Source organism: Coregonus clupeaformis, chromosome 9 (genome assembly GCF_020615455.1).
Source record: "Coregonus clupeaformis isolate EN_2021a chromosome 9, ASM2061545v1, whole genome shotgun sequence".
Classification (NCBI taxonomy): Eukaryota; Metazoa; Chordata; class Actinopteri; order Salmoniformes; family Salmonidae; genus Coregonus; species Coregonus clupeaformis.
The window spans coordinates 54,271,518-54,286,884 of record NC_059200.1 but is presented as its reverse complement, the minus strand read 5'-3'; the positions used below and the strand labels follow the sequence as shown (position 1 = coordinate 54,286,884).

At 43.5% G+C, this 15,367-nt stretch overlaps 1 protein-coding gene across 1 annotated transcript in view; it reads right to left on the bottom strand.

The window, feature by feature from the left end:
- The window catches only part of LOC121574254 (myotubularin-related protein 4), an 89,199-nt gene that overhangs the window by 14,953 nt on the left and 58,879 nt on the right, over nucleotides 1–15,367 (bottom strand). The window contains exons 3-7 of the mRNA XM_041886879.1: nucleotides 9,539–9,655; nucleotides 3,354–3,436; nucleotides 2,075–2,241; nucleotides 1,794–1,890; nucleotides 266–379 (exon numbers count right to left, since the gene is read on the bottom strand). Of these exons, the coding sequence (XP_041742813.1) occupies nucleotides 266–379; nucleotides 1,794–1,890; nucleotides 2,075–2,241; nucleotides 3,354–3,436; nucleotides 9,539–9,655 (578 nt within the window). The remainder of the gene's footprint in view (nucleotides 1–265; nucleotides 380–1,793; nucleotides 1,891–2,074; nucleotides 2,242–3,353; nucleotides 3,437–9,538; nucleotides 9,656–15,367) is intronic.

Here is a 15,367-nt window from a genome sequence, read left to right as displayed (position 1 = left end):
GTATGGTATGATGTGTGTGTATGGTATGATGTGTGTGTGTGTGTGTGTGTATGGTATGATGTGTGTGTGTGTATGGTATGATGTGTGTGTGTATGGTATGATGTGTGTGTGTGTATGGTATGATGTGTGTGTATGGTATGATGTGTGTGTGTGTGTGTGTGTGTATGGTATGATGTGTGTGTGTATGGTATGATGTGTGTGTGTATGGTATGATGTGTGTGTGTGTATGGTATGATGTGTGTGTGTGTGTATGCCCTGTGTGTACCTGTAGACCACCACAGGGATCCTCTTGGAGGACCTGAAGGAGCCGACACTCTCCAGCTCCTTGTCTGTGATCCACACTGGCACCAGCAGCTTCTGGGGGTAGCTGGAGCACAACCTGGCAGGAGAGAAGAGGAGGGGATGTTCAGACCCCTTGACTTAAATCCTAGGCACCTAACAAGTCTTCAGCTCTCAGGCAAGGTTACTCATCAAACAAGTATAGTTCATCGAATCACCTCCATTACATATGTACTAAGCAATAAAGTGTGATTGTAGATTTACACGTATAGGAAAGGGAGAATGTACATAATGTACTACTGACTAAAACGCAGAGAAAAGCAGGGTAATTATCAACGTAGTGCATCAAGAGAGGGCTTTTATTTCTCAGATAAAATATCCAAAGTGAGATCGACATCTCCAAGCAATGCCGTAACAAACATATTTAGTGGCCCACTGTCTCTAGCTCTCTATCCCCTATTACATATTTGTATCACCTACCCTCCAGCACTTACACCATCTCCATATGTCCTCTACTTTGCACATCACTGTCGCACTCTCTCTCTCCTCCCCCTCCCATCTCTATCCTAGCCTGCAGTCGCTCTCTACTGTCTGCTCCAGGTAGATAGGAGTGTGTGCGTGTATTTCAGTGTGTGTGTGTGTGTGTTGTGCTGAGTCATGGATCCCCAGCAGGTTCTGGCCTGCTTTAATTACCCCTTTCTCCAGTGTGTCTGTCCCCCTCAGCAGGACACTCTCAGAGCAGACAGCGAGAGAGAGATAGAGAGAGGGAGAGAGAGAGAGAGAGAGAGGGAGAGAGAGTGTGTGTGTCTCAGCATGACACTCTGTGGCTCTCAGAGCATACTGCAGATTCATTTACTTATTTACCTACCCAGCAGGGGACACACACAGGCCTCAGACACAGGTACACACACCTTTTAATGTCCGTTCAAGTCTGTGTGAGTGCAATAGCGAAAGCTATGTTAAATATGAAGGAAGAGACAGTCCTCCTAACAGGATACTACCCGTCTGTGTGTGTAAGTGTGTTAGAGATGGGTGTACAGAAAGGTGTGTATGATTTGCATGTATGTCTAAGTGCAAGACAGACATACACAGAAAGGTGTGTGCGACGTGACTGGTGAGTATCAGACAGAGGAGAGGAACAGACAGATGGAAGCCCCCCCCGGGGCCCCACGGCACAGCTGTCATTCAGAGCGAGAGAGAGCGAGCTCAGTCCGTCACAGGGATGACAGCGACTCTTACACTACCCCCCACCCCCCCGTCAAATCGGTTTCTCTCCCCCCCGTCTTTCTCCCCCTCCCCGTCTCCCCCTCCCTCTCCCTGTATCCCCCTCTCCTCTCCCCCCCCCCGAGTCTGGGACTATTTAACAGCACAGACGTTAGATGTACCTGCTTAGGAGAGAGTGGGCTGGCTAGCTAAGGTGTGTGTGTGTGTTGGCTTGATGAGGCAGCTGTGTGATCATCAGTCTTGCCGCTCTGTGCTGAGACTGGGGGGCTGTGTGTACGTGTGTATCATACTTGTAGTTGAGGTTGATGTCGGACACTCTCCAGGCGTTTTGCATGTCGAAGCCCATCCTCCTCACCTCCATCTCCAGCCTCTGACGGACATGATCACCTACGCAGAGAGAAAGATGGAAGGGGGGAGAGAGAAAGAGAGGAATGGTCTAATATGAGTAAAACAGCTATAATGAGGCCTCAGGGTTTTAATCTGTGTGTGTATGTATCAATGTGTATGTATCCATGCGTATGTATCCATGCGTATGTATCCATGTGTATGTGTGTACGTGTCTGACACTAACCTGGTCTGCAGAGGTGTAGGTGCTGGTCCTCATCGTCAGCGCTGCCCCCCAGGCACCAGGCGTGGTAGGCCAGGGCAAACAGATCCTCCAGCCTGCCAGGGTGGGCTATGGCCCGGTTCAGACGCTTCAGCCACTCCTGGCACTGCTTGAACGTCGAGAAATGGCATCTGAGTAGATAACCGAACACAAACACATAAGGATGGAAAGTCAGAGGACGGCCACGCCCTTCATCACGCTTTCACCATATTATCATGGTTTGTGTACATTATGTTTTATTATTCTTAGGCAAAACATGTTCAAGGACCAAAAGATAATACATACCCATGTGTTTTGCCTACATTATTATATACTGTCCTATAAGTTTGTTTTGAAAGTCATCTTAATTGGACAGAATGAGAGGGAGGTATACAATTATGTAGGCCTATATTCTCTCTTGCAGTAGCTCACAAACAGGGTAATAATGAGTGTTCTCCAACATGGAGATTCTTCTATGATTCTATATTCTTATGAGTGCTCTCCACTATGGAGACTAGTCATGGAGAAGAGAACAGTGTTTCCCTGGGCCGTGCCACATAACATCTGCTCCTCAGGCAGGATATAAAGATCACAATCAAAGAGGTGGGAACACTTCTGATGTCTGCATCTCTGTGAGGAACATGCCAGACAGGCTGTCACAGTGAGCCAGCAACACTACGGTTTTATAGGAGAGAAGTGGGCTGCAGTGCATACATTTGCTTCGGTTCCTTGAAGCTCAAGTCTTTTCAGAAGAGGGTGAGTAAAGAGCGAAATGTGAAGGGAGGGGGAGCAATAGCTACATGTGCGTAAAATAACACATGCGCAGAACCGGATCCTTAGCTTTGAGAAAGAGGTTTCCAGAGGGGCGGGCGGGGCGTGGGCAAAAACTCCGTATCCGTAGTCACGGCCGTAAAAAAAAAGGATCTTAAGTGTTTTGGAGCCAGAAATGTTCTTAAGACAACTTCATGACATCTCTTTTGCAACTCCGAGCAATAACAAAGGAGCTAGTTTTCCCACTAGCAGAAATATTGTGGCATAGGCCTACCAAAAAAAGACCACTACTGCTAAGTCTCCTTGTTTAGAACTAAGTCTATACATTGTGTCAAAAAAGATCATGTTTTGCTTAATGTCAATCAAATGTAATAAAAAAAAGACTTATGATTCATGGAGCACAAGATATTAATTTATCAATAAGTCCTAATAATAGTTGGTTGTCACTAGCCAGTGTAGGTACCGTAGATATAAAAGTAGGAGTTCTCTTTACCTGACGACTTTGGAGTCCTTGCAGATGATGTGCAGTTGGAACATGTCTCTGCTCTCCACACTCTCTATGAGCCTCAGAGGCACCTGTAGGACACCATACCTCTATTAAAACAGACACCATACCAATGCCTCTATTGCCACACCAATATCTCATCCACGACAGCATCACTTGCATTTCCTTATAAAATCATCACGTTGCATGTTATTACATTGTCAATGCACCTTCCATGAACTATTACGTTTATATCTTAAGTGTACAGTGGGGGAAAAAAGTATTTAGTCAGCCACCAATTGTGCAAGTTCTCCAACTTAAAAAGATGAGAGAGGCCTGTAATTTTCATCATAGGTACACGTCAACTATGACAGACAAATTGAGGGAAAAAAATCCAGAAAATCACATTGTAGGATTTTTAATGAATTTATTTGCAAATTATGGTGGAAAATAAGTATTTGGTCACCTACAAACAAGCAAGATTTCTGGCTCTCACAGACCTGTATCTTCTTCTTTAAGAGGCTCCTCTGTCCTCCACTCGTTATCTGTATTAATGGCACCTGTTTGAACTTGTTATCAATATAAAAGACACCTGTCCACAACCTCAAACAGTCACACTCCAAACTCCACTATGGCCAAGACCAAAGAGCTGTCAAAGGACACCAGAAACAAAATTGTAGACCTGCACCAGGCTGGGAAGACTGAATCAGCAATAGGTAAGCAGCTTGGTTTGAAGAAATCAACTGTGGGAGCAATTATTAGGAAATGGAAGACATACAAGACCACTGATAATCTCCCTCGATCTGGGGCTCCACGCAAGATCTCACCCCGTGGGGTCAAAATGATCACAAGAACGGTGAGCAAAAATCCCAGAACCACACGGGGGGACCTAGTGAATGACCTGCAGAGAGCTGGGACCAAAGTAACAAAGCCTACCATCAGTAACACACTACGCCGCCAGGGACTCAAATCCTGCAGTGCCAGACGTGTCCCCCTGCTTAAGCCAGTACATGTCCAGGCCCGTCTGAAGTTTGCTAGAGTGCATTTGGATGATCCAGAAGAGGATTGGGAGAATGTCATATGGTCAGATGAAACCAAAATATAACTTTTTGGTAAAAACTCAACTCGTCGTGTTTGGAGGACAAAGAATGCTGAGTTGCATCCAAAGAACACCATACCTACTGTGAAGCATGGGGGTGGAAACATCATGCTTTGGGGCTGTTTTTCTGCAAAGGGACCAGGACGACTGATCCGTGTAAAGGAAAGAATGAATGGGGCCATGTATCGTGAGATTTTGAGTGAAAACCTCCTTCCATCAGCAAGGGCATTGAAGATTAAACGTGGCTGGGTCTTTCAGCATGACAATGATCCCAAACACACCGCCCGGGCAACGAAGGAGTGGCTTCGTAAGAAGCATTTCAAGGTCCTGGAGTGGCCTAGCCAGTCTCCAGATCTCAACCCCATAGAAAATCTTTGGAGGGAGTTGAAAGTCCGTGTTGCCCAGCGACAGCCCCAAAACATCACTGCTCTAGAGGAGATCTGCATGGAGGAATGGGCCAAAATAGCAGCAACAGTGTGTGAAAACCTTGTGAAGACTTACAGAAAACGTTTGACCTGTGTCATTGCCAACAAAGGGTATATAACAAAGTATTGAGAAACTTTTGTTATTGACCAAATACTTATTTTCCACCATAATTTGCAAATAAATTCATTAAAAATCCTACAATGTGATTTTCTGGAATTTTTTTCCCCATTTTGTCTGTCATAGTTGACGTGTACCTATGATGAAAATTACAGGCCTCTCTCATCTTTTTAAGTGGGAGAACTTGCACAATTGGTGGCTGACTAAATACTTTTTTCCCCCACTGTATTTACACTTTTCATAGTTGCCACAATAAATTGCCACACAGTAAATCTCATTCATACACACAACAACCATTATGCAACCATAATAACCATTTTAAACCAATGAGTCATCACCACAGGCCAAGCTCTGGAGTCTGCAGCAGTGCAATCTATTCTAGAATGTTCACTCAGTCATTCGATCATGCTGAGTCTGTAGTGTTCTGTACCACAGCTCTAGCTCTGTTATTGGTCCACAGGTCAGAGGTGTTAATGAGGTCACTCCGAACGCAACATTTATCAAATTACCCAATGAGGCTTGACCTTTGATTGGGACTGGCCAATCAGCATCGACGCTGACCGGCGGGGGCCGGGTCATCTAACTCGTTAATGAACAACCAATTCATGCTGCCACAGTTCAGACAGACTTCGGGACATCAAATGCACAAAGTGGTGCTCCAAAATCTTAAGAGACGCAATACATTCAATCTCTGCAACACAGAACTGCCTGGCTCTTGGCTCTTGGCTCTTGCCTTGCTAAGTGCATTACATTATATTCAATGTTGAGAAGATTCTGAATCAGAAAATTTATAAACCGTTTTTAGATTTCTTCCAATTTCAAATTAAATTACATTTTGTCCTTCTGGAGTGCACATGAATCCAGGAGTAGTCAGTCTGAACCAAACAGAGGTTGAATGATAAAGCGGTCAAGTCTAGACTGTTGGAGGGAGGAGGTGGGAAGCTGAGGGTTGCTGTCGACACAAGGTACTCACAGAAATGTGATTGTCCACACCTTGACAGGTCTACAACATAATGAGAGACATACACCAGGACCAGGGAGGGAGCAGAGAGCAGGAGGGAGGAGGGGGGTGACAACAAGACAGGGGACAGAGGAAATGGAAAAATGATTGAACTGAAGAAAAACAACAGAAGGAAGTTAATGAAAGGCAAAACATGAAAAGAAAGAGCTAAAATCAAGCAGAGAACACATAATAGCATGGCAGAAAGAGTGACTTTTGCTGACCACAACCGAGCTCGAAAAGGAAAGTATGAGAGAAGAAAATGGAAGGGGAAAGGATATCAAAATATAACATTTTAATATCCAGGCAGCGCAAACTGACAGTGTAGTCTTACTACATGTACTCAGTTAGATGACTGGAGTTCTGGGATAGGGGGAGAAGGAGGAAATGGAGTTAGTCTCGAAAACCCGACCCTAGGTAACACATTGACCACGTTTAAAATTATCCTGTTATTATTCGGGATACTGAAGTATTCTGTTTTTGAGTTGACTCATATAAACATCATATCCCGTTTACAACAACACGAAAAAGCTTGTATCCCGGTTATGAGAAACCTGGATAAGATGCCAGGGATATTCTGATCTTAGATGGGATACTGTGGCATGTAAACATCTTATCTTGTTTACTGTTGTTTTTCCGGTCTGCACAGGCCTCAGTTTCGGATATCATGGGTGTTATGTGATGTTTTCATCTGATTGTCAAACAAATCACTACAAAAAGTAGGCTATCTACACAACTTGATCCACCATAATTCCATAATAATTTATTTTGCTGATACTCCGTCCTGGACCGCATAGCCTACTGGCTACTTTCACCAGAAATTTCGACAAGTTTTTACTTAGAATTTCGGACATTTGGTAGGCCATATTGTAATTTCCAACATTTGGTAGGCTATTTGTTTGTCAACTATAGTTAGATACATGCAGCTTCTCTTCCGACTATAATGTAGTGCTCACCAGAATAATGTCTTACATCGATAGAATGAAGGCATTAGTAATCTAGTTAACACTGGTAAAGTTGTCTGTTTGGTTTAGGGACCAGGGAGAAAACGCAATATCTCCAAAACAGTGGAAAGATTGGTCCTGTGCAAAATGTCCAAATGTCATCAGTTTGACCGGTTTTAAGGGAATGAAAAGCTGAGAAAATGATGAAACACGTTTCTGATAAGACTTCAGTTCATATTTAGTGCATATTTTATGTGGTTGAAATACTGTCTGCTTGCATAACATTTTCAAAGATAACACATTACACACACATTCAAATTTTCTCAAGAGATGCTGAAATAAATAAATAATCTCTCTCCACTCCTGTTCCCCAGACAAAATTAACATTTGTTGTATAATTTTAATACAAGAAATGCATAATTCTGCAGGAGTTCATATTATATTACTCTACATGTGAGAGGTTATAGGCCTACAGTCAGTGTTCATATTTCAGTTACTATTCCATTTAACCCATATGAAATTAAATGATGAATATTCTGTTTATTAATGGATACAAGGATACTCATGAACGGGATATCAAAGGTGCATGTAAACAGCTTATCCCAAATAAGACCTTAAGTGGGATATGAGCTACTATCAGAAATACTGTGTGCATGTAAACGTGGTCAGTGACTAGGGTCTGGTTTCAATGATGGACTCTATTGGCATAGAGGAACTACGTCACTGTCTACTTCACTACTTTATCCGCTTGAATACAATACAAAATAGTAGCTAGTAAGATGGAGGTCACGGAGCTTATTTTTTATGAGTGCATTTCGCAAGTGGCTAGTTTGCGTCTACTATCTTCAATAAATTCACTACAATGGTTTTGCCTGCAAACTTTTGGTTTTGAAGGCTGTTTGTATTGCATCAGTAGGAGGGGCCACTGGATGCTAAGATAAGTGTGTTTGTGTGCGCGTGCGTGCGTACATATGTGAGTGTGCCTGTGTGTCTGTGGTGTGCGACCGCGACTATGAACGCTGGGCCGGCTCCCTGAGACTCCAGAGGTCATGTAAAACAGTCCTGGCTGGTGGTGAGATGATAGATACCGGTCACTGCACCATTCCTGTGGTGCCCGACACACTGCCAACTCAGTGGGGGTGAGGAGGGGACCAAGCATCAGGTCCTGGAAATGGCTCTGCATCTCAATCACATCATTTGAAGTGCTACCAGCCTTGGCTTGTAAGCAGCAGGACGTTCTGTCTAAAATGTATTATATGGCCTGTAATGAATCTAACCAGCAGAGCCTCTCCTTTCAGGCAGGGTTCTCTTCCTCGCATTACCACCTCTCAGTTCTGTGCACAAGTTCAGATCTATAGACAGTGTAGCAATTAGCCTGGCAACCAAACTGATTTATGTACATTACACTGCAGCGTTCAATCTGGTTTAACCAGGCTATGTCAGAGCAGCTACTAGAACATGCTTGTGTTGTTTTTTCCAGGATCTCTGTATCCTGTGTATTGCATGTGTTAGGGCTGGGCGATACGGCCAAAATGTAATATCACGGTATTTTACAAAACATTGACGGTATTTTATGTTTTTGAATGATACAAGTTTTAAGTTTGCTGTATGAGTAGTGCGTGACCCTACGGTGGCAACACATACATTCTAAATGATTTCAATGGGTCTTTCTCCTTTCTGATTGTTTTATACTGTTCAATTCAACCAAAAATAATTTCCAGTTTTTTCATCAATTTCTGCATTTCCTGCACTGATTTGAGATCATTTCCACACTGCCACATAAGGCTGAACGATATGGGCAAACAATCTAGGTCTTATTTTTAACCAAATGTTACAATTGCGATTTGACTTGCTATTTAGAGCAAACCACTGGGGTGAACTGTTGGAATCATGGGAATAGAATGATTATTCTAATTCCATAGTTAGAATATAATAGTGGGCACTTTGAATATAGTGTTGTTTGACATGAAAACAAATGAAAATGCCAGGGAGGAGTTATCGTGACAGGGTAGGAACCAAAGTGTTGGACAAACAACATGCTGATTTAGGTCTACATCACTGGTATTATCAGGATGCACAGCTAATTACGTTTGCGCTGACTCAGTACATTAGCTAGCTAGCTAGCCAGCTAACTAGTGATTAGCATTAGTGGCTAACACGATTTAGGCCCAACATGCTAAGAAAAGACAAACTTGCTGTTTGCAGGTGAAAGAAACACAAACTAATAGTGTAATTCTAGAACACTAGTGGATTTATATTAAGAAGCAAAGTGAAAACAGCATCGTTGTCATCAACATTGTTGCCTGTGCTGAATTGACCATGCAGACCGAACGCAAGTGTCTCGTGGTCGAGGAACAACAGATGCACTCCTTGAGTGACAGGGGGCGGGGCTAGGTCTGTGTGGAAAGCAGCATGGAGAGAGAGACAGAGCGGAGAGAGTTGACTCAAGTAGCGAAGTAAACTATAAAAATGGGCGTTACACACGGCGTATCACATTTAACAAACCAAACATTCAAATACCTTTATAGAAGGTAAAGTAAAAACCCAAACCGGTCCGTGCATCAATACCGGTGTATCGTAAAATACGCATGTGTGCATCATGTCTTACATTGATGATGGAGTCCTTAAACTTGATGTGGAGCCTGTAGTTGGAGATGGCGATGATGGCGTCATCGGCTCGGCCTAGATACTCCACCCCTTCCCCCTGCAGAGCTGGGAACGGCACCTGGAGGGGACACAAACGTCAACGCAACGTTAAGACAACATCAACCACAACGCTTAATCAACACTGCGATAAGGACAACATTGGAAATCAGGACACAAACGTCACAATGTTAAAACCTTGCAGTTTTTACAGTATATTGACTTATCTTCCTATTAATCCCATTGTTCTCTGTAAAACTTGCAATACGGCCATCACACATCAAACCAGTACAAAATGACCAGTACATGGTCCAATGGAGAATCAACACTAGTCCTGCTGATTTTCACACCTGTTCGTGGTCTCTTAAACGTGTAACTTGTTTCTCCACCAGTATTACACAACATTAGTACAGTACAATTACATCTTGTTTTGCTCATCCCAGTGGTTGCAGGAGGACAGACTCTCACTACCATCTAAACTGGATGTAGGCTTCAGAAGAGAGACCACACCAAGCTCTGCTGTTTACACTCACCGAACCCACAGCTTAACTGAGCAATGTTTATCCCTAATACACCATGTCACTTAAGACATGTACCCATTGACCGTATATTAATATCAGCTTGTACCACTAGTATGGTAGGGATGGTGTAAGGATGGATGGGGCTATTCTTATAACCGGGCCAGCTCAGCACAGCTTTGGCTCAGCTTGATTCGGCTCAGTAGTGTGAAAAGCACTTTAGTTCTCCTGGTCAGTGTTGTTGGAATCTGATTGGCTGGTTGTCCAGGTGCTTGCGCTGCTAGTGTTTGAGATCTGCTTTGGTAAACAGTATAGAAATAGAATGACTTTCTCCTTGGCTAAACTAGGCTCGTCATTTAACATTTGTATTCATATTTACAGATCACATACAAGTTTGTTATTAAAGCACATGAAAGCTCACATGTTCAAGAAGGTATTTCTAAAAATATAAAAAAAGAGAGAGAAAAAACATTTACGGCCCTACTGTGAAGTAGGAACTAACGCCTAACGCCCAGCTTCTTGAATCCCATTCACAAATGTGCTTGTGGCAGTCCCAATTAGCACTTCTAGCATAAAAGGATCTATGTGAGAGAGGAGAGCATGTCGGCTGGTCTTTGAGGCTGAGTGAACAGGCCGACAGGCTAGGCAGGCGGGCGGGCAGGGAGGTTGTGTACTATGTACTGTGTGTGTGTGTGTGTGTGTACATGGTTGATGGTACTGTGTTCGTGATGGCTCTCAATCCATCTATTAACATTCCAGATACATGCCCATTTCATTAGCCCCGCAGCCCCGGCCCTCAGCCCAGACTCCGGGCCTGCATCCCAAATGGCAACGTATTCCCCATAGGGCCAAATAAGTAGAGAATAGTGTAGTGAATGCCATTTGGGACACAGAGAGGGAGTAGACCCATGCATTAAGATCATTGGTTCCCATCACAGAATAGAACACATTTGTCATCTCTCTCAGAAGCAGCACATTTAGCTGCTTAAAACCCAACCAGGTGGAGGGAAGGAGACAAATAAAGACTAAACAGAGGGAACTGATGGTGCCAAACTCTAGTCTAAATGATGCCTCAAGTCGTCTAAAACAGGAAGCCAGTTAACGAGATCCAGCCAAACAAACATTAACGCTCACTGTGTTCAATCCATCCAACTTTACCCTCTTCCTTATTTCAACATTTTATTGCACTTTACCGAAAAATATTTATACTGAACAATAATATAAACGCAACATGTAAAGTGTTGGTCCCATGTTTCATGAGCAGAAATAAAAGATCCCAGACATTTTCCATATGCACAAAAAGCTTATTTATTTTGTGCACAAATCTGTTTACATCCCTGTTAGTGAGCATTTCTCCTTTGCCAAGATAATCCATCTACCTGACAGGTGTGGCATATCAAGAAGCTGATTAAACAGCATGATCATTACACAGGTGCACCTTGTGACGGGTACAATAAAAGTCCACTAAAATGTGCAGTTTTGTCACACAACACAATGCCACAGATGTCTCAAGTTTTGAGGAAGTGTGCAATTGGCATGCTGACTGCAGGAATGGCCACCAGAGCTGTTGCCAGACAATTCAATGTTCATTTCTCTACCATAAGCCGCCTCCAACGTCGTTTTAGAGAATTTGGCAGTACGTCCAACCGGCCTCACAACCGCAGACCACGAGTAAGCACGCCATCCCAGGACCTCCACATCCGGCTTCTTCACCTGCGGGATCGTCTGAGGAGGGGGAAGGGGGGTGCTGAGGAGTATTTCTGTCTGTAATAAAGCCCTTTGTGGGGAAAAAATAATTCTGATTTGCTGGGCCTGGCTCCCCTATGCCCTCCCAGGTCCACCAATGGCTGCTCTCCTGCCCAGTCATGTGAAATCCATAGATTAGGGCCTAATTAAATTATTTCAATTGACCCTCCTTATATGAACTGTAACTCAGTAAAATCTTTGAAATTGTTGCATTTATATTTTTGTTTAGTGTAATAGTGACAGAGACAAATTATGCCCGTGTTCGTCTTTTCATTAGACTGGCGAGTGGCAACAGATGAGAAACATCTTAGCTGTAATCATTGTTTTACAGTGAAGCTAACAAAATGGTTACATAGACTATCTGCATTGCCACTTCTATTTTATTTTTGCACTGACTATGTACACTCACTCACACACAATTATCATATACGCTGCTGCTACTCTGTTTATCATATAGCCTGATGCCTAGTCACCTTAACCCTATACATATCTAACCCTCCAACTCCAGTCCATTCCCTGCACATTGTAAATATGGTATTGGCACTGACTCAGGAACTAACCCTGTATATAGCTTACTTACTTTCTATTTCTCGTGTGTTTTTGTTCTACTTGACTTTATTTTTTTATAGTCCTACTGATGTTGATTACTGCACTGTCGCGAAAGAGCAAGCAAGAAAGTCATTTCACTGTACTTGTGCACGTGACAAAAACTTGAAACTGAAGTTGTGTACCAGGACCTTGTTGGCCAGCGAAAAGTGGTTTGGTTGTTGTTACAGTGGGGAAAAAAAGTATTTAGTCAGCCACCAATTGTGCAAGTTCTCCCACTTAAAAAGATGAGAGAGGCCTGTAATTTCCATCATAGGTACACGTCAACTATGACAGACAAATTGAGGAAAAAAAAAACAGAAAATCACATTGTAGGATTTTTAATGAATTTATTTGCAAATTATGGTGGAAAATAAGTATTTGGTCAATAACAAAAGTTTCTCAATACATTGTTATATACCCTTTGTTGGCAATGACACAGGTCAAACGTTTTCTGTAAGTCTTCACAAGGTTTTCACACACTGTTGCTGGTATTTTGGCCCATTCCTCCATGCAGATCTCCTCTAGAGCAGTGATGTTTTGGGGCTGTCGCTGGGCAACACGGACTTTCAACTCCCCTCCAAAGATTTTCTATGGGTTGAGATCTGGAGACTGGCTAGGCCACTCCAGGACCTTGAAATGCTTCTTACGAAGCCACTCCTTCGTTGCCCAGGCGGTGTGTTTGGGATCATTGTCATGCTGAAAGACCCAGCCACGTTTCATCTTCAATGCCCTTGCTGATGGAAGGAGGTTTTCACTCAAAATCTCATGATACATGGCCCCATTCATTCTTTCCTTTACACGGATCAGTCGTCCTGGTCCCTTTGCAAAAAAACAGCCCCAAAGCATGATGTTTCCACCCCCATGCTTCACAGTAGGTATGGTGTTCTTTGGATGCAACTCAGCATTCTTTGTCCTCCAAACACGACGAGTTGAGCTTTTACCACAAAGTTTCATCTGACCATATGACATTCTCCCAATCCTCTTCTGGATCATCCAAATGCACTCTAGCAAACTTCAGATGGGCCTGGACATGTACTGGCTTAAGCAGGGGGACACGTCTTGCACTGCAGGATTTGAGTCCCTGGCGGCGTAGTGTGTTACTGATGGTAGGCTTTGTTACTTTGGTCCCAGCTCTCTGCAGGTCATTCACTAGGTCCCCCCGTGAGGTTCTGGGATTTTTGGCAACCGTTCTTGTGATCATTTTGACCCCACGGGGTGAGATCTTGCGTGGAGCCCCAGATCGAGGGAGATTATCAGTGGTCTTGTATGTCTTCCATTTCCTAATAATTGCTCCCACAGTTGATTTCTTCAAACCAAGCTGCTTACCTATTGCAGATTCAGTCTTCCCAGCCTGGTGCAGGTCTACAATTTTGTTTCTGGTGTCCTTTGACAGCTCTTTGGTCTTGGCCATAGTGGAGTTTGGAGTGTGACTGTTTGAGGTTGTGGACAGGTGTCTTTTATACTGATAACAAGTTCAAACAGGTGCCATTAATACAGGTAACGAGTGGAGGACAGAGGAGCCTCTTAAAGAAGAAGTTACAGGTCTGTGAGAGCCAGAAATCTTGCTTGTTTGTAGGTGACCAAATACTTATTTTCCACCATCATTTGCAAATACATTCATTAAAAATCCTACAATGTGATTTTCTGGAAAAAAAATTCTCAATTTGTCTGTCATAGTTGACGTGTACCTATGATGAAAATTACAGGCCTCTCTCATCTTTTTAAGTGGGAGAACTTGCACAATTGGTGGCTGACTAAATACTTTTTTCCCCCACTGTATGCTGTGAGCATTCAATAGAGACTACAACATCTAGAGCATCTCTATTTTGGAATCACATAGCACAAAGTTGTTGCCTAGTGACCACTTAGGCCCAATAATACTGCATTGCCTCATCACACTCACTATTTGATGAGTCACTCTAAGAGCGGGACCTGTTGGGGCATGACAGGCAGGGGAGAGGGGATTACTGCAAGATGTCTGAAACAACATCATTAGCCAACACAAGGCTGAGACATAGTACAGCCCAGAAAAAAACGAGTAACTAAAAAGGAGCATGTGACTGGGCCTGGGGACTACAAAATTAGTGTCTGTATATATATATATATATATAATTTTTTAACGTATTTCATAATCTACTCAAACTCACTTCTCTCTGGTGAAATGAATAATCAGAGAAATGCACAAGGATCACAGCAAAGAGAGATGAGTGCGCAACTTTCTTTTCCATTTGATCAGAGAAAATGTAACAAATGGACAATCTTATTTTAAAAAACAGGGTGCATGCAGGCTTCCAAATGGAAGCATCACGAATCGATAGAGGCCGTGAGGCTTACTGATGGCTCTGGATGGAGCATGGCACTGTTGCCTGGCCTAGATCACGCTTCCTCTAGCCAGATAAACACCAGACTGAATGAATGGTGAGGGCAGTGTTCAGTCTGGTTTAACCAGGCTACTCTCCCTCCGTGGTGAAGATTATAACCTCTACTTGTTTTTTATCATTGTCCCTCCCGGGTCAGCTCATGGAACCAGCCCAGACCAGTGTCCCATAGTCTGCCCTGTGCCCCATCTCTCTTACTAAAGTTTGTGCTGCTGCTCATCTATCACAGAAAGAAAGTGCCTGGGTAGCTTTGGCTTGGCAAGAGGTGCAGGAGAGAGGGTGGGGTGCAGTGTCGATGGGGTCTCACAGATAACATCAGTAGTCTGCCTAAATATGAGTGGAGGAGCTGTACAGATAAAACTATGGGTATGGCTCTCTCTTTATGGGAGGTGTAACATTCCTAACATGGTCTCGGAGTCTGACTGCTTATTATGAGAAACTGAAATGAGCTGCGGTGGGAAGGAGAGACGACATCGTCAGAATACTAACGAAGCCTCCAGGGGCTAAATCACGTGCACCGCTCGTTAACTGTCCAGGCAAGAGTGGATGAAGCCAATCCACTGC